General features: G+C 35.9%; 1 protein-coding gene across 10 annotated transcripts in view; it reads right to left on the reverse strand.

Moving 5' to 3' along the window:
- CDC42BPA (CDC42 binding protein kinase alpha) overlaps nucleotides 1-23,158 on the reverse strand; it is a 187,011-nt gene that overhangs the window by 71,269 nt on the left and 92,584 nt on the right. For all 10 annotated transcript variants that reach the window (XM_051783376.1, XM_051783375.1, XM_051783373.1 and 7 more), the window contains 6 exons: nucleotides 9,451-9,544; nucleotides 8,480-8,680; nucleotides 7,647-7,895; nucleotides 3,736-3,815; nucleotides 2,520-2,686; nucleotides 1,940-2,062 (listed from right to left, as the gene is read on the reverse strand). In XM_051783376.1, coding sequence (XP_051639336.1) covers nucleotides 1,940-2,062; nucleotides 2,520-2,686; nucleotides 3,736-3,815; nucleotides 7,647-7,895; nucleotides 8,480-8,680; nucleotides 9,451-9,544 — 914 coding nt within the window. The remainder of the gene's footprint in view (nucleotides 1-1,939; nucleotides 2,063-2,519; nucleotides 2,687-3,735; nucleotides 3,816-7,646; nucleotides 7,896-8,479; nucleotides 8,681-9,450; nucleotides 9,545-23,158) is intronic.

The raw sequence follows: 23,158 nt of genomic DNA on the forward strand, positions 1-23,158 counted from the left end.
CCATGAGTCCTATGCTATGACTTACTGTGAGAAAAAATTCTTTTTAACTTAAATCAGAGCATTAAATCAAGAATACCGAATCCTACTACTAGTAGTTAGCCTTTAAAGCAGATTAGAAAGATATTAGCTAAACAGACAGCAAATTGTTTCACTAATAGCTATATTCAACATGGTGGGTGCAATATAAGCTTTCCTTCTGAAAGTTCTTAAAACATGAATTGCCAGTTTTTGGGAGAGTGAGGCTGGAAAAAGAATGATCTTTCTCTAGATGTCTCCAGTAGTCTCTATAAAACACAGGACACAGGCCTAAGTAGATCTCTGCTTTTTGACTAGTTTGGAAGTTCTGAAAAAAGGTAGTCCAACATTAATCAAAGAATTCAATCTTTTTGTCTGCACAGATTTAAAAAACATTTTTCAAGCTTAAAGTACTGCAATGCTTGATAGCCAAAATATTAGTTTTCAGAAAATCTTAATGAACTTCCAGAAGCAAAGGAAATAAATGTTCAGTTTTGTAAGGAATAATAGCCCATTCACAGCAGAGCTGAGAGGTGGTTCTTCTCCCTGTCATCTCCCTTTCCTCTTATGCTTCTATTGCCTACCTTGTACTGATTTATCTGATCATAAGTGGATCAAATTCTCTATATCTAGATAGCATTTTCCTTGTTTAATTGAGTCAATTAAAGCCATGAGAGAGTCCAGGACACGCACAGATTGAGAAGGGGCTACACAGCTGTGAGCAGGACCCGTTCTGGTGACACTTTTGTTTGGATGGTTCTGGTGCTACTGGGAGTGCAGTCTCATAGCCCACAGTGTCCTCTCTCATGGAAAACATCCTTCACTGCTCCCTGCCACTTGGAAAACTCAGTATCCCTGTAGTTTCATGCATACAGCCCACCTTCCAGATAACTCACACTTTTCTAAATGTACTGTTTCAAGAAAATACTCACAAAATCCCACCCTCAGCGTAAACTTGCTTTTACTTCGCATTCAGTTACAATGCACTAAGCAACTGCACACTGTAAATCTCTGGGACTTTGAAGAAAATATAATCAAAACTGTGACCACATCTCATAAACCTGGACCATTCAGGGAAAGTTCAACAAAAAATGAGATAATGAGAAATATCAATTAACGCTTGAATCATAATAAAGCTGGAGAGGGACTTTTTACAAGGGCAAGTAGTGACAGGACAAGGTGTAATGGCTTCAAATTGAAAGAGGGAAGATTTAAACTAGATATTAGGAAGAAATTCTTCACTATGAGGGTGGTGTGGTACAGGCACTGCTTGCCCACAGAAGTTGTGGATGCCCTGGAAGTGTTCAAGGCCAGGTTGGATGGGGCTTTGAGCAACCTGGTGTAGCAGAAGTTGTCCCTGCCCATGGCAGGGGCACTGGAATGAGATGGTCTTTAAGGCCACTTCCAACCCAAACCATTCTATGATTTCATCAACTGCTTTTAGGCCTATTAAAACTGATAGGCCAAATCTTCACCCTCATGTTTACTCACTGTCAAAAATAGCCAAACAAAATAACCATCTGCCCTGGTACTATACACTGCAGGAGGAAGGTGTAGAGAAAAAACAAAAAAAAAAGTACTACAGAGACCAGTCAGCATTTCACAGGTTCTCAGGTAGACTCTGATTTATATCCATGGAAATTAGCAACACCACAATTTAAAAGTAGTGGAACTTTTGCACTAATAATAATAGCAGAAGTCACTGAAATCTTCCTACTCCCTTGCAACTGGAACTAATGACTATCAAGTTGAATTTATAGAAAATGTTGAGCTGCCAAGGAAGAGTGACAGGTAAAATGAAAAGTAAGAACAGACTGGAAAACTCTTTTAGAAAGCAAAGTAAAACTAGCATTACATTAGGAAAAACAATCTTGTCAAAATACTGTTTCCCATTACAGTTTTTACATTAATATTTATAACATACCTGTTACCTGTTTCTTCAACTTTTCAATTTCTTCTTTCAAACTTTTAATTTCTAAATCTTTACTTGCTGTTATTGGACCATCCACTGTTGAATATTGCAGAGCCTGGACTGTCTGAGTGGACTCTAAAAAAAGATGGAAGAGAGAGGGACATATTACACATCTGACATCTGAGGAGGTCAAAGAGATATTACTGATAAATTAAGACATGCCAAAAAAACCCTGCACTGAGGATTCCACAATTTGTAACTTCCAACTATTAAGTGCCGATTTTTCAGTAATTGTCAGCTGGACAAACAAAACTCTTACAAGTTTTAAGAATGAAATCTTTATGCCATAGTAACCAAGGCACGATGAGAACAAAGTATGTTATAAGAAGTTGCATACATGGCATATTTCAGGTATGAAGAGTAACAGAAGTTTAATTTGTCAACAAAAATAATGATGACAATTCTTTTCTGCTAGAAAGCATTCCAGGAGGTATACTTATTTTTTGCCACAGTATAAAAAGCCATGCTGTTTATGTTGCAACATAAAGCTGCAAGTAGAACAAAATGGAATTTTTTTTTTTAATGACTATACCTTGCAGTTTTCTACTAAGTTCAAGCTTTTCCTGTTCTAGACGTCTTATTCTCCTCTCATAAGCTTCTGTTGCTAAACTATCCTCCAGAGTTCTTTGAATGCTGGCATCAAGATCCATGGAGGGTGGTCCAGCTGTCAGTCTCAGACAGCTGCGGTCCGAAAGTACACTGGGGGAAAAAAACAAACAGTGTTGGATTTTACAATAGGTTGTGTTTAAAATAATGCTATAAAACTATCAACCAATAAACAGGTTTTTTTAAATTGTTAATTACTATGCCATTTATTATACCATCAAAGAATACCTTGTAACTATGTGCTCATTAAAAATTGAGCTCATTTTTAGCTAGCATGCCTGATCTCCTCAATGCATTTTTTGTTCCATAACAGGGAATGAACTCCTGATTAAAAATAATCATTATGGACAGACTATGTTAGCCACACAGAAAGAAGCAACAACCTAAACAGTAAGATTACAATAATGGTTCGTTTCGAAATAGTAAATCAAGTATCCCAAATTCTTTAAAGACAAGAATCACAACAAATGGTGTGAAATTATCCCATGACAACTAGGGCATGGACATGTTAGAAATGCTGTGGCTACTCATGTGCACACGCTACTACTTATGCAAATAATTCATAGGAAGTCTAGGACATTCTAGGACATAGTCACATTCAGAGTAGAAACACAGGCCTGATTTTTCAACAGTTGTAAACATTCTTTATTTATTTATTTCCATAAATGAACAAGGAGCATACATGGACTTCCCTGTTACTGTTAATTTAGCAATAGAAATGAACGTAATAAATACCACATTAATACTAAATATCAATAAAAGTAATTTTTTAAAAATTTCCACTGAGACTTACAAAAGTGTCAAAAGACTGGAAATAAACCTGTTTTTCACATCTAATAAACTAAGCTCTATCTGGATCCACACATTAAGTCTTAAGTTTGTCATACACAGTTAACTTCACACATTGTCTGGTAACTACTTTTAGCAACAAACTCCCTTGAACAGAGGTGCTGACCTTTACATTCCTGTAAATTCTACCTGCAGAGAGCTCATTCTTCTGGACAGACAGCAAGGTAGATGATGGCCTAGTAATTTCCTCAATAAACCACATTCTTTGCTGTCTCCTTGCAGTTGGTTTCAGTTACAGAAACTTAAGATATTGTGTAACTAACCAAGAGGCAATATCGGAACTCTTAACTTACCAGCTACTTGTATATGTGAAACCCACAAATGGTAAATGATGGCCAGAAAATGCAGTGTGCGATGGGGGAGGCATTGTTTCCTAGGAAAATAATAGGACAGTTGAGTAAGTAGTATCCTACTGGACTTAAAAGAAAGAGATTTTCAAGTTTAACTATACATGAAGTGTCAGTGGAAATATATTATTAACTATATTCACTGTCTTCCTTATCTGCAGTCCAAATATGAAACACCACCAATTAGAACTATTTATAATAGCATTTAACATATTAAACAGACGAGGTTGGCATAAAAATGCTTTTCTAATTAAATAGGTTATTGTTGGAGGAAAGCAGAATATTACATATATCAAATACCAATTTATTCTTTCTTTTTTCCAAGAAGCTCTTAGTACAAAGAGTAACACCTTTTATTCCCTCCTATACTCCTCTCTGATATTCAGTCAACAGGGCTTCCTGCCTGTAGAATTACCAACGCCAGTTCTCAGTGGGCTACCTCTATTTTAAGGGAACAACAGTAAGGCATTTACTAGAAAGACTTAATACAACAGGGTGTTCTAGTCCCATTAGTGCTTTGACCATTTCTTCATTTGTTGCCCCTTTTTCCTGCCAGAGAACGACAAACTAAGACAAATCTTTGAATTTCTCTTCAGGTTAAAATAATCCTGTCACTATTTTACTTGAACCATTGTAAGTTTTAGTATTTTTAAATATTCTGTTAAAAGCTTCCTATTTAACCCCAAGATGCAAGGTTTAAGCTGCTACACTAGAGATGGCCTTAACAAGCGTCAAAAGAAATTCCTTACTATTATTCACACTGAAAGTACTAAAAGATTCTAAATTGTCAAAAAAAGTACATAACCATTTTTTTCTAAACACAAACAAAAAAGAAGAAAGGAACCAGTTGTACATTTTTCAATGCAAAACCCATCAGGAAAGGACCAGGAATAAGACTATATTCAGACGAAATCCAAAATTACCTTTCCAGCGGTGGCATCAACTATATTATATCACAACTTTGTTTTTTTAGCTGACAAAAATCTTCACATTATAAGAGAGTTCCCAGAAGAAAAAACAACATTAATGATATGGCTAGATTGTGTAAGTACATTAAGTCTGCACTGTTAAGCATTTTGGAAACTAAGGACAAGACCAAATTACAAACCATTAACTTACCACTAATTCATAATAGATGATGGTTAGAAAAAGTAAAATTTTACTTCTCTTTTATAATTTGTTTTCACCTTTCATCGATTCAAGTTTCAAAACTGTCTGTAAAGGCAATTTTAAAAATACCAAATGCATAATTGTGTGATTTTAACAGCACACTTGACAGTTTTCAGTTACCACACCAGGAACTATGTTGGTTCTAAAACACTGTATCTATGTAAAAGGATTTGTTTCTTTGATAGAGATCAAGGTATGTATCTCCTGCTACTTGTGTAAATTTAACTGTACAACCATGCTGACAAAATTATAAACGAACTGAAGCCTCTCAGTAAGGCTCCTAAACCAAACAGTTAAAAGCTAAAACCCAGCACAACTTAGGCTGCCTGAACAATGCAGTTTAGCCCTTGGTGCTTATGTGTACTTTCAATGTACTTTTCAAATTTCATTATTACGTATATAATACATATATATATAAAAAATATAATATATATTTTATATATATATATATATAAACATAGATAATAATATATAATACGTAATTTTTCCTTGGGACAACAGTCTCGTTAAAAGTTCAGGAAGAACAATAACAATCATGGCTTTTCAACACTGTCTTTTATCTTCAGCACTGGGCATTCCTGATTTGCTCTATGCAACTCAAATCTTGCCAAGAATTTAAAAAAAAAAAAAAATCGTCTCATGGGCTTATCTCTGGTGCTGACTTCTGTAACAGTAATGCAAGTATGTGAAACTTCCTCAAAGGATATATATTAAATATGGAGAAAATACCTCCAAGTTATATATAAGGAATTTGAGGGAAAGCAATATGAAATACAATGTCCACCAGTCTGAGCAAAAATGTAAAATATTCTCAGTCATGCGATGCCTTAGGCTGAGTTTTTTCAGCGGTTCTGAGATACTAGGTGTGAAAAGAAATGGTAAGAACATAACATCCTTATATTAAAACAGAACAAAACCTTCAGATGTTTCAAATTAGGAAACTGAAAAAGACTGGCATTCATCACTAACAGTTCAGTGGCATTGCTCTTCACCCCCAAATGTCTAAAGCAAATAAGGAATTGGACTCAGTTTTCTCAGCTGAGAGTCCAGTAACTCAGCAGAGGAACATTCTTCACCTGCAGTTCCCTGCTTCTTCACAATGGTAAGGCATTTCCCCTGCACAGGCACATTTTGAGTGCCTCAGTTGAGATACTGGGCTCTAAAAAGGAAGAGTGGTGGACTGGACAACACTAAAATGTGTGGACAACCTCCAAAAACTATTTTAGATTCACAAAGACCTGCTATATACAGCATCCACTCCAGCCACTCAATCCTCATATACATTCCTGGACAAAATAATATGCAAATGAATATCTGAAGACTGTATAAAAAAGTTTTAAGATAAAAATACTTCAGTTGTGAAGGGAAATGGGTAATATCAAATGCAGGTGAGAAAAAAATGAGGAAAAAAAAAGAAAAAAATGCAAGTTATGCTATGCAGCTACATTGTTTTGCTTAATTTGCCTATAGGAAAGGGCTCTAGGACATATCACGGATTGTAGAATCAGTTAGGTTGTAAAAGACCTTCAAGATCATTGAGTCCAATCATTAATCTAGCACTCCCAGGTCCATCATCATTTTCCTAAGCACCACACCTACGTGTCTTTTAAATACCTCCAGGTACAGTTTAAATACCTCCAGGGATAGCTGACTTCACCACTTGCCTGGGCAACCCTTTTGGCAAAGAAATTTTTCCCAATATCCAATCTAAACCTCCCCTGGTGCAACTTGAGGCTTGTCCTGTGGCTTCTTACTTAGAAGAAGAGGCTGACATTCACAAAAGATTTTAGTTAAAGTGTTTTCCATGTTTTAATGTGCAGTTGGAGGAAAGAGAATGCAAATAATGATCATCCTATCAATATCAATTCCTGTTACTTATGTCTTATCTGCAGGCCCAGGAAACTCAGTAAAACTGAGATGCATGGGCGGTTCAGAAAACAAAAGCAAAAACAGTGAAAATACTTCACCTTACATGTAAATATCAGGTTTCTGCATCTTTCAATACACACACACACACACACACACACACACACACACAGAGAGAGGATATTTCCAAGGCATTTCTCTGATGATAAGACCTCTATAATCTGTCAAAGCTCCTTTTCAAAAGCATAGAAACAATAAGAACTGTTAAAAATCAATAGCTGCAAAGCTTTTTCAGCAAAGGTAAAAATAATTTCTTTCTTGTTCCTTAAGAAATGGCCACGATATTTCTCCTAAATTTCACAAAACTCAAGTCAGAACAAAAGCTGGAAAAATTTGAATGGAAACAAACTGAATGGAATCTAATGGCAATATGAGCAAATAAGAGTACAGCACTGCAATAAAATGCACTGTGCAAACTTAGTATTACTAAGTCTTAACAATGTTCTGCTAGAAATACTGTTTTTTGCAGCCTATCTACATGCAAATATATTATTCTGTATAAGGTATGGCCACTAAGAACTTGTTCGTTAAAGACATATAAAGTTACAATGAATTAACAAAACTGAAGTTATCCTTACACGAGTATGTTTGGAGTATCAGCCCCCAAACTATGAATTCCCCCCATAGTTCTTCAAAGCAGCACTTAACTGTTATTTATGCAAAACACAGTGAACACACTAAAATAAAATGCCATTTACATATATTATGTTGCAAAGTATACTATAAAAGCTGATTCGTCAAAATGTTAACTCCATACTTACAGAATTTTTTAAGCAATCATCATCCACATCAAAGTTTGATGTGTCAGTAGGGCTGCTGACTTCTGGGATGTAAGGTGCCTCACAGTTTCTAATGTTGTCCCAATCAATCCCAGCAAAAAACGGATGGTTCTTAAAGTCTTCTATCCCATTTTGTCCAAGTCGATGTTCTCTGCTACAAATGAGCCTTCGGATGAGGTCCTTTGCACTTTCAGAGACATCTGTCACTTGAGCAGGAAACTGAAACCTCTCCTTAAAGATCAAAATAATAGAAAATAGTTTATTACCAAGAAAAAGTCGGAAAAATTACCCTTCTTAGTGAAAATCATTATGTAGAAAAAGAAATGTGCAAATGCTCCAGTTCTGAAATATATGCAGTAAGGTTTCAAGGAAAAGACTTCTGCTAAGGATAAAAACTACTGATTTTTTTTTGTCTCCTGGTTTTTCTTCTTTATTTAAATTTCTCTTATACTGTTGAATTCTAAAGCTACCTCCATGTGGAAGAACATTTAAGAATCTTCTGCATAAGCCAACCAATGCATTCACCAGAAGAAAATAACACAACAGGACTGATGCAAGGTAGCCAAGATTTACTCCACAGAATGAATTAACAGCCATGTTTCCAAATCCAGATTTTCAGTTTTGAACTGCTTTATCCCAAACCAAAGCCATCTGCAATCCATAACCGTAAACTTACTACATGGAAACTTATTTTTTGTTCCACATTTATGCACATTAACATAATTAGTACATAAAAATTTATTTTACAAAAAGTCTTCAAGTTACCCCATTACTTATTAAAAATTAGCTTAGAGACAGACAGAAAGTGCACTAACTTTGTGGTTCATTATTTTCCCATAGGTCTCCACCAAGGACTCAGCATAAAAGGGCGTTTCTCCATAAAGCATTTCATACATGCAAACGCCCAGGGACCACCAGTCACACTCGGGCCCATACTTCCCTTTTCCATCTTCCATGGCCTGCAAGATTTCTGGAGAGATGTAGTCTGGTGTTCCAACTGCCACTGAAGATTGGACCTGTAGAAGTTACATTTTCAGGACTAAAATCAACTTTTCCATCGTTATAGACACTATTGTTTGTGGCACTGTGCCCGTATATATAAATTTAGTCTAGTGTTCTGGTTATAACTAAAACAACTAAACACAAACAAAGGCTTTTAAATTCACAGAGAGATACTTAAGCATCTGAGGCACTACGTTAATAGGCAGCACAACAATGTACATTTGCTAAACTATTTCCAATATTTAAAAAAAGAGAAAGAACAAAACTGTCAATTCTTAGGCTTAGAGCCAGTAAGCAATTATAGATTAGATAATCACATCTATTAACTCAAATACTGTGTAACCCTCTGGGACATGGTTATCATACTGGAATTATATTCTAGTCACAGTTACTATATACTGTGCAAATTTAAAGGTACTAGTAGATCATCATATTTCAGTACCTCATCCTGCTCATCCTAAAGCTTACATTTTCAATAAAGATTAGAGCTCAGAGCTTAAAACAGTGGGATTTATAGTTCATAAACACCTACTCAGTATTGACAGCACAGCTTCTCTTTATTTATTCATGAGTTGACTATATGCATCTAAAAAGCTTTTAATATATTGCAAATCCAAGGAGCGTGCAGTCATATTTTCAACCAAGATTAGTTATATACCAATACCATTTACAGTTCCATCTCATTTGACATAAGGTATCTTTCCCCTTTATTAGCATGCATTTTAGCAGCTAGCAAAGGACTGAAGAAAAGGTATTTGGGAATGCATCATTCTTTCTAATTTACCGTTCCATCTTCCATCAGTTTCAGACAAGAACCAAAATCTGCTAATCGAATATGTCCATTCATATCCATCAAGATGTTGTCTGGTTTAATATCCCTGCAATTAAAACAAATTTCAGAATTAGTACAAAAATGTACTGCATAAGATATAGTCCAAACATTAACTCTGTAACACTCTTATCATGCAAAACCAGCAACAAGTCAGTAGACAGAACACAGTCACTCATCATATGGTGAAATTTGCACCAGGGATACTTTATGACAGGGGCTGTAGATCAATCGAATCATATAATGCTTGTTAATTTTTATAAAAATTGTGTAGTTAAATTCCTCTCATCTCTCGCAGGTAGATAGGAGAATCTTACTTGCTCTAAACTTCTGTACATAAAACTTTTAAATCATCTGAAGAATTTTGGTTAAGTGCTCTCAAGTGGAAGATGTACACTGGAGTTGGAAAACAACTTCTAGATTTTACAGTACAACAAAGGCCAATCAACATGTTTTTAAATTTCCTGTCTTTCCTCGACATTCTTCTCTCATGTACATTTCAGTTCACTAAGTAGGTCTGTCATACATCTACTGAAACAACCACAAAAGCCATTGTACGTACTACTGCAGCTCTGCTTGGCCAAACTCTGTAGCTGTCTCATTCAGATACAGATGGTAATAACCTTCAAACCAGGTAACATAATAAATACTCCTTATTTTGCAAATTTGACCTTTTTTTTTTGGTCTCATGTTTCACCTAAGTATACTGCAATACAGGTGAAGTGTATGCTCCCAGTAGGCACCTGACTAGGATGAAAGCATCTATGCTCTCTTAGTTACCAGAGATACATTCATCATTCAACTTGTAAACTAGTTTCAAACACTGAAATTTCTTTTCAATAAAGTACAGTTGTTAGAAATATCCATTAAGCTACATTTTAAAAATACAAGAAATCATTAGATTCTTATTCTATCCTTATCTGTAATATTCAAAGGGTAAGTTATGACTAGGAATAAAGGACTATGAATACCTTCCTAATGAACATTTGTAAGATACAAAACCAAATTCCCTAAAATAAACAAAAAAAAAAGTGAAGCCCTGACTTTGCTTCATTTCCCCTAACAACTTATAAATGAATGTCATAATTGCTTTGCAGACAAATCTCAAAATATTCACCAGTTAAGATGTGCACATTGCACATGAGAGAAAGTTTTTATTGTTTAGGCTTTGGTTTTTTGTTTTGTTTTGAGTTCTTCCAGATAAAAACTGAGTTATAAACAGCACTTAATGGTAATTTATAAAGGCAAAAGAATTAGTATCACACTTTGAACAACATTGTAGAAGCAATGTCATGAAGATGCTACAGTTACACACTCAGTGACAATTAATACGGAAAAAATATGTTGTCCGAAAGAAAAGTACTTTCTGTTACCCAAAGACAAGCAGACAGTGAAGCAAACAAGCTTTAGGCACCTTTCAAATATGCAGAAACATTTGCAAAGGAGAAAGCAGACACTACTTAAGAAATCATACTTCCCCATCTCTCAACTGAGCATAAAGAAAATTTTTTACAAGGTAAATCAGAAAAATCAACCGAGTCATTCTCTTAAGAACATCTTTCCACTTCATTTTTGCTGACACTGAATATACCAAAGAATTGCAACCTCTAGATTGAGATAGTCTTGTTTATTTTGTATTCACCCACCAAAAACATTCCTTAAACATGTTTCTAAATAAAAACAAACACATGCTCTTGAGACCGCTGGAATTATAACTTCAGTTTAAAACACTGAAAAAACATGCACCTAAAATGAAGTTCCTCTTAGAAGCTGGACCTAGTTCAAGCTAAACAAAAACATGAGTCACCCCTGAGGCTCCATTTATCCATGTTCTATCTTTTAATATATTCCCAAGAGAAATAATAATACCACTAATAATCATCATCCCAACCTCTCCCATTCAATCTCACAAAACAGTAGAAAATATGAAAAATCTCACTGTGTTGTCAACACTCTGCAAAACAACAGTGAATGCACTCAGAGGAACAAGGATTTCTTGCAAAGCAACATTTGTAAGGCTCAGTAATAACTTTATAAGAACAATTTTTACAGTTAAGGGAAAAAAAAGACACCAACTTAGTGCACATGAATTCTTTTCAGCTCTTGTAACAGACGGTATGGGTTATGAACAACTGTTCTGAATTCAACCGAACTACGTTAATAAAAGACAGTTTGAAAGACAAGAATTGCTGGCACCTGCAGAGCAGAGTGGGCTATAAGCAGAGGGAAGGACAATTATGAGCCCCAGAGGGAAACAAGAAAGGGGAGTAATTATTGCCAGTATAACTGAAGAGTGTGAAGGTGGTGATTATGGGAAAAAACGTCTTAAACCCTCCACCTCTACTGAGCCTGCTGTTGTCAAATTGCCTTAGAATGATGAGTTTTCTTTCAGGTTTTTGTTTTGAACGACATTTGGTGACTCTCCTTTAGTGATCAGAACTTTTCTGTCTCCTGTTCTAAACAGAGTATGGTCTTCTCCCTTCGCATTCACTCTACCTTCTCCTGCTTATCCCAGTTTCTTCACTGTATAGACTGGTTCCTTCTACTTGCATGTCAGCTGCAGTTTTATTTCTACCCTCCTAGACTCACCTTAAAAGCTGAGATGTCCAATCCTCCACAGCCTATCAAACCCAAATTTCCTCCCCTTTTATATCCTCCTTTCATTCTCAGCTTCCTCACTCCCAAGTCTTGTCTCCTTGCGTGTACACATTTAACTAATCCTTTTTTTTCCTCCCATCTCAGTTCTCAACACTCACTATTTCCCCATAATCACATCCCAGATTTCCTTCCCATTACTACTGCTTTCCTATTCCTCTAATCCTTACTATCCTCTTTGCCAAAGTCAAATTTTTGTCCAATTTGCATAGCAATCATCTTTGGCACCAAAAGGAAGAGAAGTATCAGCAACAAAGAGTCCTCACACTGTCTCTAGTGTCCATTTACCAGCATTTCACAAAATTGTTTAATTCTTACAGCTCTGAAACAGTGCAAAGCTACAGCAGAAGAAAACTGAAAAGTATTTAGGGACCAAACTCTGTGTATGGTTGTTTGAAACGCATAACAACTGGCATGTTGCAGGGAAAATTATAGCCTGAATATATCTAGGTGGGAGGTAGAGGAATGAAAATACATCTGTGACTCAAGGAGGATTCTCTCCCGAGTTTCAACAGTGTCTCAATACCCCAGAGCAGAAGACTTTCCCACTGGGTTTGTAACAATTAATTTATTAACTTAAATCTACAGAGGAAAAGCAATGTGTGTTTCCTCATCTTGTTCCTGGAAAGACATGACACTGCTTTGGGCAAATACTAAGAATGGAAAACTCCAGGCCAAGTACCTAAAATCTGGCAAAAGTAATGAGCAAATAATGAAAAGTTACATGGCTTAGTGAATAGACCACTGGGCTGAATCTCTGTAGCTAAGAGTTACTAGGGTGATTGGGGGCAAACCATTTAAACATCACTCAACAAGAACACTGGTGCTCAGTCAAGCATCTAACATCCTCTGGCTAGGAGGCTGTGGAGCCCGAATAACTCTAATAACTCCATAATTAGTTCACTGTAATAAAAGGAAAAGGTCTGCTCACTTGAAAGGTGAAATAATAATTCACTTTCAAGAGTTATAAGCATTTGAAAGATATTTTATGAACCAGATTTACAGTGAGAAGTACTGAACTGGGGCAACTGCTCTGACACCACTGTGCCCTTTGGAGACCTTGAGTTCGACCAAGTCCCAGACACTTCAGCCCTACTCTGAGAGCAGCTTCTGTGGAAGTGGAATGTGCAAGGGATGCAGGTTGACAGAGGTGGACCTGGCACAAATCAAGTTCCTCATATGTGCTCCACAGTGATCTAAGGGAATAGAGGTAGTCAGCATACCCAAAGAAATTAAAATCTTCCTTTTATGAATTTATTTGTAGCACTGCCACCTGAGGAGGTGAACTGAGCAAAGACTGCAGTTCTGCTTTGGTTTCTTTTTCCTCAATGAGTAATTTACCACAGTCAAATGAACTAGAAGTTTGGATCAAATAAACTTTTTTAAAAACACATATGTCCATTTAAACTATGACTCCAACACAGTGTACAGGAGTGACTTCTACTTTTCTGAGCTTTGCTGGCCTTGACTGTATGAGAAAATCAGCCCTGCACAGCTGCTTTGCTGCTGTTCTTCTGGAGAATGCAATAGGAGCGATCAGTGTGAAATACTGAATACTTCACTTGCACAGAAAAGGAGTGTGAAAGCTTATGAAAAAAACAAAGAAAAATCTTTAATGAATCCTTCCTCATAACGCTTCTTACTTTAATTTGGGGAGCTGTACTTCAGATTGGCATGTTTACCCAGATGACTTCACTCACCTTTCTTTAAAACCGTTTACTTTCTTAAGCTGTAATTAAAACCCAAACATTTTACATACTAACTGTGTTAATATAAACAACACTCTGAGACAGGACTACAGCAGATACCTGGATTATTGCCATTTATTTTGATTTCTCTGTTAATGAGCCAGAGTAGAATTTCATTTGTTCAGTAAGACTCAAGAAAAAGTATTCCCTCTGAGACATGCTAAATCCATAGCACATTCCAGCTGTAAAATAAACTAAAAAAGAATTTTTAGTGCATGTGAATGTATTTTTTTCCTGGATTCATTTCTGATACTAAATGAAACTTAAGGAATGGTGAGGTTTTGCATATTGAAATTTGGACTAGAAAATTCCTTTAGGTTCCTTACAACTTGAATTATCTGATCATCTTACGGTTTCATAGCATATGGGTTCCTGAGCTTCATCTGTGTCATTCTCTGAATTGCTGGATCAATGTTATTCTGTTATTCACAAGACCACATGGAGATCCTACTGAACAGGCAGCAGCCAATTCTAGAGGAATTGTAAGTTAAGTTTGTTTCAAGGGCAGCCTCATGGAGGAGGGGGTGGACCAGACAAACAGAAAGGAAGGTGCATCAAAAATAGAGGGACAACTGTAACAGAAAGATGGAGCAGAAGTTCTGTCAGACACTACCCAAGCCTTTGCCAATGGATCAACCCACAGGCTCCTCTCTTCTAAGCTTATGTGATAAAAACCCTACTGGCATTAAAGGAATCCCTCTTCTTGGTAACTGTACAGTTATGATGCAGAATTTGCTCGCTTTAGTTATTCACCCATATTGTATTTTTTTTTTCAAAACACAAATGATCAGACAGAAATGGAAGAAATGGTGAGTCCTTCTCTGCAAGATCAACAAGGGGTGCCAGATGGTGCAAGGGGGCACCTCTCAATATATCCAACATGTCTTCTTTGGAATAAACATTTCAGATGCTGAGGGACTGTCCTTGCGTACACAGCTGAGCTCTTTAAAAAACAGCAGAAATTATAATAAAGGGACTTATGCCGTTCTAAATTCAACAACTCCAATGTGAGCTGAGTCTGAAGAAATGGACCTGCTGTCTGAAATCAAAAGAGCAATTTGATAGCTGAGCTACCAGCTTATTTTAGCCCATGAGATAAGAAAGGGATCATTTGGAGAACAAATTTTTATTTCTAATGTTAATATTAGAAGAGCATGAAAATTAATTTTCTTAAACATGCCCCAAGACATGCTATCCTTGAATAGTAAAGAGCAAAGTGAATAGCTTACATTAAATTATTTTTCCATGAAATCTTCACATGAACAGTATTTTTTTAATGCTACCAGTGCAAATTAAAACACCACCATTTGAGAAAAATAAATTAGTTTCAGGTGTAACTGTTGCTACAGAGAAACTGATCCAGACAACTTATTACTAATTGAATATTTCACAGCACATTATTTTCTCACTCTACATGCAACAGCATTCCCCAAAAGTATAAATCAAAAGGTTAAAGGCAGACATCAATGATTATAATTAGTCACTCTTACAACAAGAAATGTTACCCTTTACCAAGTTACCTACTCTAAAAAAAAAACATAGCCAAGACCCTACTGCCAGAATGCCTGGACTTTTTATCCAAAATTCCTTCAGAACACAGGATTATCCTTAGTCAGGACAGAAGTCTGGCAAACTCTTTTACTTCACTCCCTTCTGTTGTTTCAGGCAGACTTTTCTTCCACACTCCTCTTTTCTCTCACACAGAAACGCTACATCCATGATAAAAAATGAAGACATTTGGTTTTGGCAGCACTCCAACGAAATGAGAAAATTTGGTGCCTGTGAAGTTTTTATTAAGATATTCAGTGATGCCCTTAGTGACAGCCTGCTTTAAATACCCAGAGTGACAACTGATGAACTTCCATCAAGAAGGCTCATCAAACGATGCTTTTTTTTTCACAGTCAAACGTACGGACATTGATGTCCAGCAGGTTATTTCTATTTTCCATTACAGTGGACTGGGTAATATCAAAGTCAACGTTGCCATATTCTGCCAACTTGGGTTTATCTGAGTTCTAATGAGCAAAACTAGAAATACTCTCCATCTGGCAGAAAGACCAATGTGCACTGAGCCAAATTAGATTTGGACAGTCGGCAGTTATTCTTTAGTAATCCCAATAAGATAGGCTGCGCAAGATAGCAGCATGAGAAAACTGGAATATGTTGTACCTCATTAACCGTGCCTCTTATCAAGACTCTACTGTGCCTCCTCCCAGACAGACATCCACCCACTTTTGGGTGAAATCCAAAAAGTGCATATTTCGAATGAAACCAAAATTATTTAAATAACTTTGATCGTAGCCTTATTATTTACATAGCACCCAAACAGTTGCAGCACGTTTGTATACTAAACAAAACCTGCTTCATATAAAGCTGACAAACTAAAGCTCACAACTGAAAAATATGTAGTAGCCTTGCATATAGCCTTGAAGGCAACAGAAACAGCCAAAGATTGAATACTTTAGAATTTAATTCTTAATAAGCAAAGCAACTACAAGGAAAAAATAAATGCTATAAACAACCTTACTTTATAATTATTTTTACTTAAACGGTATCTTCATACTGTAAAGCTCCCTTTTTTTCCCTTTAACTCTCGATAATAAATCATTATGTATATGTTGTTCTAGTACACCCAGTAATTAACCTCTACTAAAAGAATCTCTTACTCTCAGCAGCAGGAGATTCGTCTAAATCTCATTACAATCAGTGGACAGACTCTCATCAATTACTAAGAAACATCAATCAAACCAAGACAATAAAGGTTCTAGATATGATATAGTCATTATTTATTGATCGATGTGGACAATTTTTTATTTATACTGTTATATGTCCTAACCAAGTTTTATTCTTAGTACTACCACAAAACTAAATTAAAAACAATACAAAATTCAAGGTTCCATGTACTAGACACAGGACATGTGCTACATCACATACTGAATCAGGTATTGAATCCAAACCTTCTTAGCTTCAGACTATACATTCTATCAGTCTACTTTTGTTCAATCCTTAGTCCAGAATGAAATAATTTCTGCTTTCATTAAAAATAATGTAACTACAGTCCTCTTCTATTACAAAGAATTTGCAACACAGACTTGAAGGATATAATGCAAAAAAGACTAAGGTAAATTCCCATCCACATTGAGTGTGGGTAACACACTAATGAGTTTAAATACAAATGAAAGATACTCAGATGAGACATTAGAACACACTTTCATAATAATGACAGTAGGACACTAGAACAAATTGCTTCAGGAAATTTCACCATTTCCATCACTTTTTTTTTTTTTAAACCAGTTAGACAAACATCTGTCAAGACTGGTTAGCTATAGTTTGATCTTGCCTTGCAGCAGAAGTATTAACTGACCTCTCCAAGTCCTCTCCCAGTCCTTTTCTCTACAGTCTTTAATTTCTGTCACTCAGACAAGTATTCTGGACACAACATAGTATTTACCTTACGGTATCCAATGTTCTTTATGAATTTCAAATGCTAATAAAGGAAATAATAACAAACAACAGGGAATGAATACGTCAGCCAACATATATACATTTTGAGTTTGTTCAGGCACTCATATTCATTCCTGAACACTTGAACTGATTGTAGTTACTGGCTTATAAATATATGCCCCACCACAGCACATTATAATGTCCTAGAATTAATTTACCTTAGAAAAATGTCTCCCTGTGGGCTTTGTGCATATGTATTTGTTTTCAAGAAATGGATTTCGCAAACTCAATAAGAGTTCTAAACCAAGAATAATTATTTTTAAAAGCTGCTTATATCCATTTTTCCCTTCTTTTAAAAAAATAAGTAAAAGGGGTGATTTGGGAAATTCTTTTGGATACGTGCTTGGCAGATACATATTCCCTGTAGTTTTTGTCTTCATCTAAAATGCTGATCAAGTGACAGAACAAGATATCTATGCAGAAATCCCTCACATTCAGGTTAGGCCCCTCATGCTGTATCTTAAAGAGATGTCAAGGCAAAGTCATCTGTGATGCCTAAAGATTATTCTGATAGCCTTGTCAGTTTTACAGACTAAAACCAGGAACACACTGTGTCATTTTATAACCACTGTAAATTTAGTACTTTGCAAGGCTGATTTACAGATGTAATTTTAAACCAATGAAATAAGAATAAACATTATCAGAAAGACACTTCCTTATGGCAAATGATCATGGATGTAGCAAAGTCTGACATCCAATGCATTACGAAACTGGTAAAAGTTCAAATAAAAAAAAATGGATATTTATTGAAATTGTCTGGTCTGACTACCAAACATTGGAACTGTTAAAAAACACATGAAAAACAATCCCCAAAATTATTTGGCCTCTTACAGTAAATCAAGAATATAGAAGTTTGTAACTTTCCTCAAGGTCGTCCTGTAGTTGAGGTACTCAGACAAAAAAACTTGTAAGGAGTCAAACATAAAATTGGCACATATAAAGTACTGAATTTTTGAATGTTAATAATGCATTGATCTGGAACAGAATAGTATTGGTAAGCAAAAATTCATGCATAAAAACATAAGACCCTGGTACTGTATTTCTTTTTTCGGGTAATTTTAGTAGTTTCAAATAGCTATTCATGAAGGTCTCTCTGGTTGAAAAATATTTAAGGCACGAGCATAAAGATTTTGAAAGATGTGCAAACAAAAGATGGGAGGGAAAAAAAAGGAATGTTTTTAACTGTTATTTTTTCAGAAACAAAAACCAATTTGAAAAACAAATTTGAGAAGTCTGAACATCAATATAGGAAATTATTAAAAATTGCTACTAACTGCATGCAATTTGTAAAAAACAAGACCACACTCAGGAAATGAGATAAATATTCTTACATGAAACAAGACAAGCTGTAACATAATTACAGTACAATATGCTAAAGCTCTGGAGGTACAATGCCATTCATTAATCAAAGTCAATCCTGATTTATGGTTAATTTGAAAGGACTACTCAAAAATCCAACTGGACATGGCACTTGGGAATCTGCTCTCAGTGACCCTACTCTGAGCAGGAGGGTTGGACTAGTCGATCTCAAGAGGTCTCTTTCAACCTTAAGCACCCTGTGATTCTGAAATTATGACTAAAACTGCCTTTTCCATTTTATTTCAATAATAACATTCTGGTTATATTGTATCAAAGCTCCTCAAACCTAATTCTGAAACGCAGTAACACCAAGATACTACAGGTTCAGTTGTAGCAGCACACCTGCTTCTGAGCTCTTGTGGCTCGAGACAGAATCTGTCTTTAGCATTGATAATGTGCCTATTTTTGCACTGGGAATTGCAGTTCATAAAACAAAAGCTGGCAAAGTCCAACTCCCTCTCAACTCTACAAGTATATGACAGGTAAAACCACAAAACTGTCTTGATTAGATCTTGGCATGCTCAACAGCAGTCATGCTCAACAAAATCTGTTAAAATTAAAAATTTCCTTTTCCTGCTCTAAAGCGTGACTAACAACAAACCCCTATTTATCCCCAAATGCTCAGCAGTCAAGGTTAGTCTTTGATATTGTTTACACTGTTAAGATAATCAATGCTGGCAAGACTGGCCTCGAGCCACCAGATACCACCCCATGAGCAGCCACCCACACCACTGCTCCATCACACAGGTTTTCTCTGTGCAAGAAGGCCTGGCTTTTAGAGGAGATTCATGTCCTCATAAGAATGGCTTCAGCACACACTTATGTCTGCACATAGACTCAAACCAGCCAGCAGCAAAACAAGGTTTATAGGAAGACTTCTAGGTGGCAACATTTATATGGAATTTGCTGAAGATGCAAACTAGGCACTATCCTGGTCTGATCTACTTATCTGAACCTCATATTCCAGTGCATGGATTACTCTTCTCACTGTGCGTTCATTAGCTAAACTGCTTTGTAAATTTGCAGTAACTATATGCATGGGTTTTTATTATTATGAAAGAATATTCTCAGGAATACACATACCCTAGAACAGAGCACTTCAATATATGCAAACGAAAAGGATTTACATTAGGACTGTTTGCTTACAGATGGTTCTTCAGAACCCAAGTCCTTGCAGGCAGAAGGATTCAAAATAGGTGTTTAAATTATATCCTTATGTGATTAACAACTGTGCCTACACTGAAAATACAATAACCTGAAATGAAGGAGCCTCTGGGAAAAATGTGATTGCAGGGAGTGGATTGCTCACCTAGCAAGCAGCCTACACCAGAGGGGCCCTGAAGTCAAAAAAGACAGTTAAAAATAAGCTGTGAACCACAAGCTGTGCAATGGTAGCCTATGTTCTCTTTGTAAAGGAAGAGTTGTGCACCTTTAATTTACACAGCATTTAGAGAACAAAACAATAAAACTGAGTTCATACCTCTATCTGGTGCTCTTCTACTTTTCTAATAAGCTACAAATACAGACAGCAGAGGACCTGGCTGAGGGCACTCACTATTTTTGTCTCTCTAACCTGCCCAGCTGTCACAATGCTTTTTTTGGATCTGATCATTCTGCTTATAGTTTCACATTCCTCAACAGAAACTCCACACCAACAACATTTATCAGAGAAAATGGCCATTTGAGTCAACACTGGAGAGAATAATGGCCTTCAAGTTCAAGCCCAATGCTGCATGAATATTGAGAAATTATATTAGGTACATGACAAACAAATAACTTATCACAGAAGTGCATTCAAATATTTTTAACCCAGTTCTGTCTTTTTTTTTTCTTTTGAGGAAGTCTACTAGATGATACTTTAAAATACTTACTAAAAACCAAACTAATTTAAGCTGATGGTGGTAGAAACAAGCTTCATTGACCAGCCAACTTTAAATATTAGGTTTATTCACTTAAGATTTCAATGTAGTTAGAATGGAGTATCAAGCAACTTGTTTGAACTCTGAACTTCAGCTGACAGAGCTGTTTCTGGCTTGTTGAACTGTACTCTTTTGTATCATTAGATGTTCTTCCTCCAAAAGATAGCAGTAAAAAAATATTATTGAGACAATTAAAAAAAACCACCGATAAAATGACAGTATATTTGCCATGTCAACTTTACTGGAATTCCATTTTGGCTTCTAAGAACTTAAGTAAACAGATTAAGAACTCCACAAGCACTACTACCCTGCAGCATATTCTAAAGATTAAAAAATTAAAGTCTGCTAAGTAAGGCTAATTCATGTCAAAGCTTTTAGATTTCTAATAGTATCATGAGTTACTGGCGGGTAAAGGAGTAGAAAGAGTAAGCTCCTTAAGAATGTTATGTCCATCTGTGAGTGCCATCTGTCAAAGAAATCCTGAAAGAAGAGGCTAACAAGGAATCCAGAATATGCCCAGCTGTTGCACTGTAAATTACTACCTATGCTAGAAGACTTTAACACATATTTCTAGGTAGATAAATGTTTTCTTTCCGTTTGATTCTCATTTTAGACATGCAGTCTCTGCTCTGCGCATTTCAGTACAACCACACACTCTCTGAAACAGCTGACAGCACTGAATAATTCTGAGAGTAAATCAGACAACATAAACTGAGGACTTGAACTAGTTTAGATAACCACAGTCAAGAAAACATTATTCATTTTTTAAAAATCCACCGATGATACTAAGAAAGAAATTCACAGAATAATGGTCACTCAGAAGCTGTCTGGACAACTTAACAAGTTTTTAATATATATATATGTCTTTGTATGTGTATCTGTATAGGACACATCTACATGTTTTTTAATTATCAAGGGTATTTATAAGCAGCCTGATCTTAAGCAAGCTATTAGTTGCAAATGACTAAAAAATTTCTGAGATTGATAAAGAAACAAACTGACCTGCTAGGTCCATACTGGGTTGCATCGCATAGCAACTCTTCCCTAGTCCTTTTCTATCTTCCTCCAGGAATAAACACAAGATATAAATACACCGAGAATTATGGGAGGTGAGGGAAAGGGAGGTCTGTACAGAAATGAGTTCTGAGATCACTCCATGCTTTTCATTTTTCCAACAGAATGATATACAGTCTTAATATGAGGTTGATCTTATCCCTTTTTCTTCCATTTATTTGATCAGTAATAAAAAAACATGAAAAATATATTAAAGGGAGAGGGGGAAACAGAAGAACACAGAACATACTTTAAAGACACATAAAATATTCAGGATTAGGGAGCACATTACAAAAATTGAAATGAATTGTTTGTTGTTCCTGAGTTATGTGGGAAACAGAACAAAGATAAGATGCAAAGCTGCAAGTAAACCCTGGAGGCTAAAAAAGTTTACAAGAAGAAAACCAATGCAATCCCAAGAGACCAAATATATACATCAAACACTTGCCATAGCCTTTGCAATATGTGAAGAAGTACTGATATATCCTATATGTTTTACTGCTCTTCTCCCAGGTTAGTAGGGCTTTAAACTTCACATATTTTTTGAAAGCAGAAAAAGAATGTTTCCGAAAACAACTCTACTATACAGCCATTTTAATGTGTTGCACAAAACCTTTACTTTCTTCCTCCTTCACCTAATAAAGGTTTATTCAGCAGTTACACAGATGCTTGTGATTCCTCTTTTTTTTAATGGAAGTCAGTGTTGTTAAGAATATCTATCCCTCTCCAAAAAAAAAGCGGAGGAGGGCAGAGAAGAGGCTATTTAAAAACAACATACAAAAGTACAGCTTTTCCAAATCTGCCTTCTACTTAATTGTGCCCCAAATTAACAGTATACAGGTTAAATGCTAATAGGAGAGAAGATTCCTTCATAGTGAGTAAGTAAAAAGTAGAAGAGTGGAGAGCAAAGAACCTACTACTTCTGAAATAATAAAACTAAATTTTGGGATAATCTCTTGTTTTCCCTCAGTTTGATGATGTTCTTTACTGTATTGCAAATATGGCATTGTATTTGTTACCTTTGGGTTGTTTTCAAAAACAAAAAAGTTATAATAAATTAATGAATAACTGTGTTGAAGGAATTCTAATCATAAGTTGTTAAATACAGCAGAAGATACCGCCATTGAACACAAGAAATGCAGAGCGACTGCTTTTAGGTACAGAGCAAAAGAAAGTAAGAGCATCTACATATGTATGCAAGGGAAGGAAGAAACACTGTATTTCACTGGAAATTGATATTATTCCATGTTATTGTTATTCTATGTCAACCACCAACCTGACGGATGTTGATACAGGTTGAATCAAAGCCTTGCTGGAGGTAGCAAGGAAAAGAGCGAGTGCCTTACAGGAGTGTACATGCACAAGGCTGTACACTGAAAAGAAAGAAGCAACAGGACTGTATCATCTCGTGTATGGCATTCCACA

This window comes from Manacus candei, unplaced genomic scaffold, assembly GCF_025592945.1.
Source record: "Manacus candei isolate 608988 ecotype Guabito, Panama unplaced genomic scaffold, ASM2559294v1 h1tg000017l, whole genome shotgun sequence".
NCBI lineage: Eukaryota > Metazoa > Chordata > Aves > Passeriformes > Pipridae > Manacus > Manacus candei.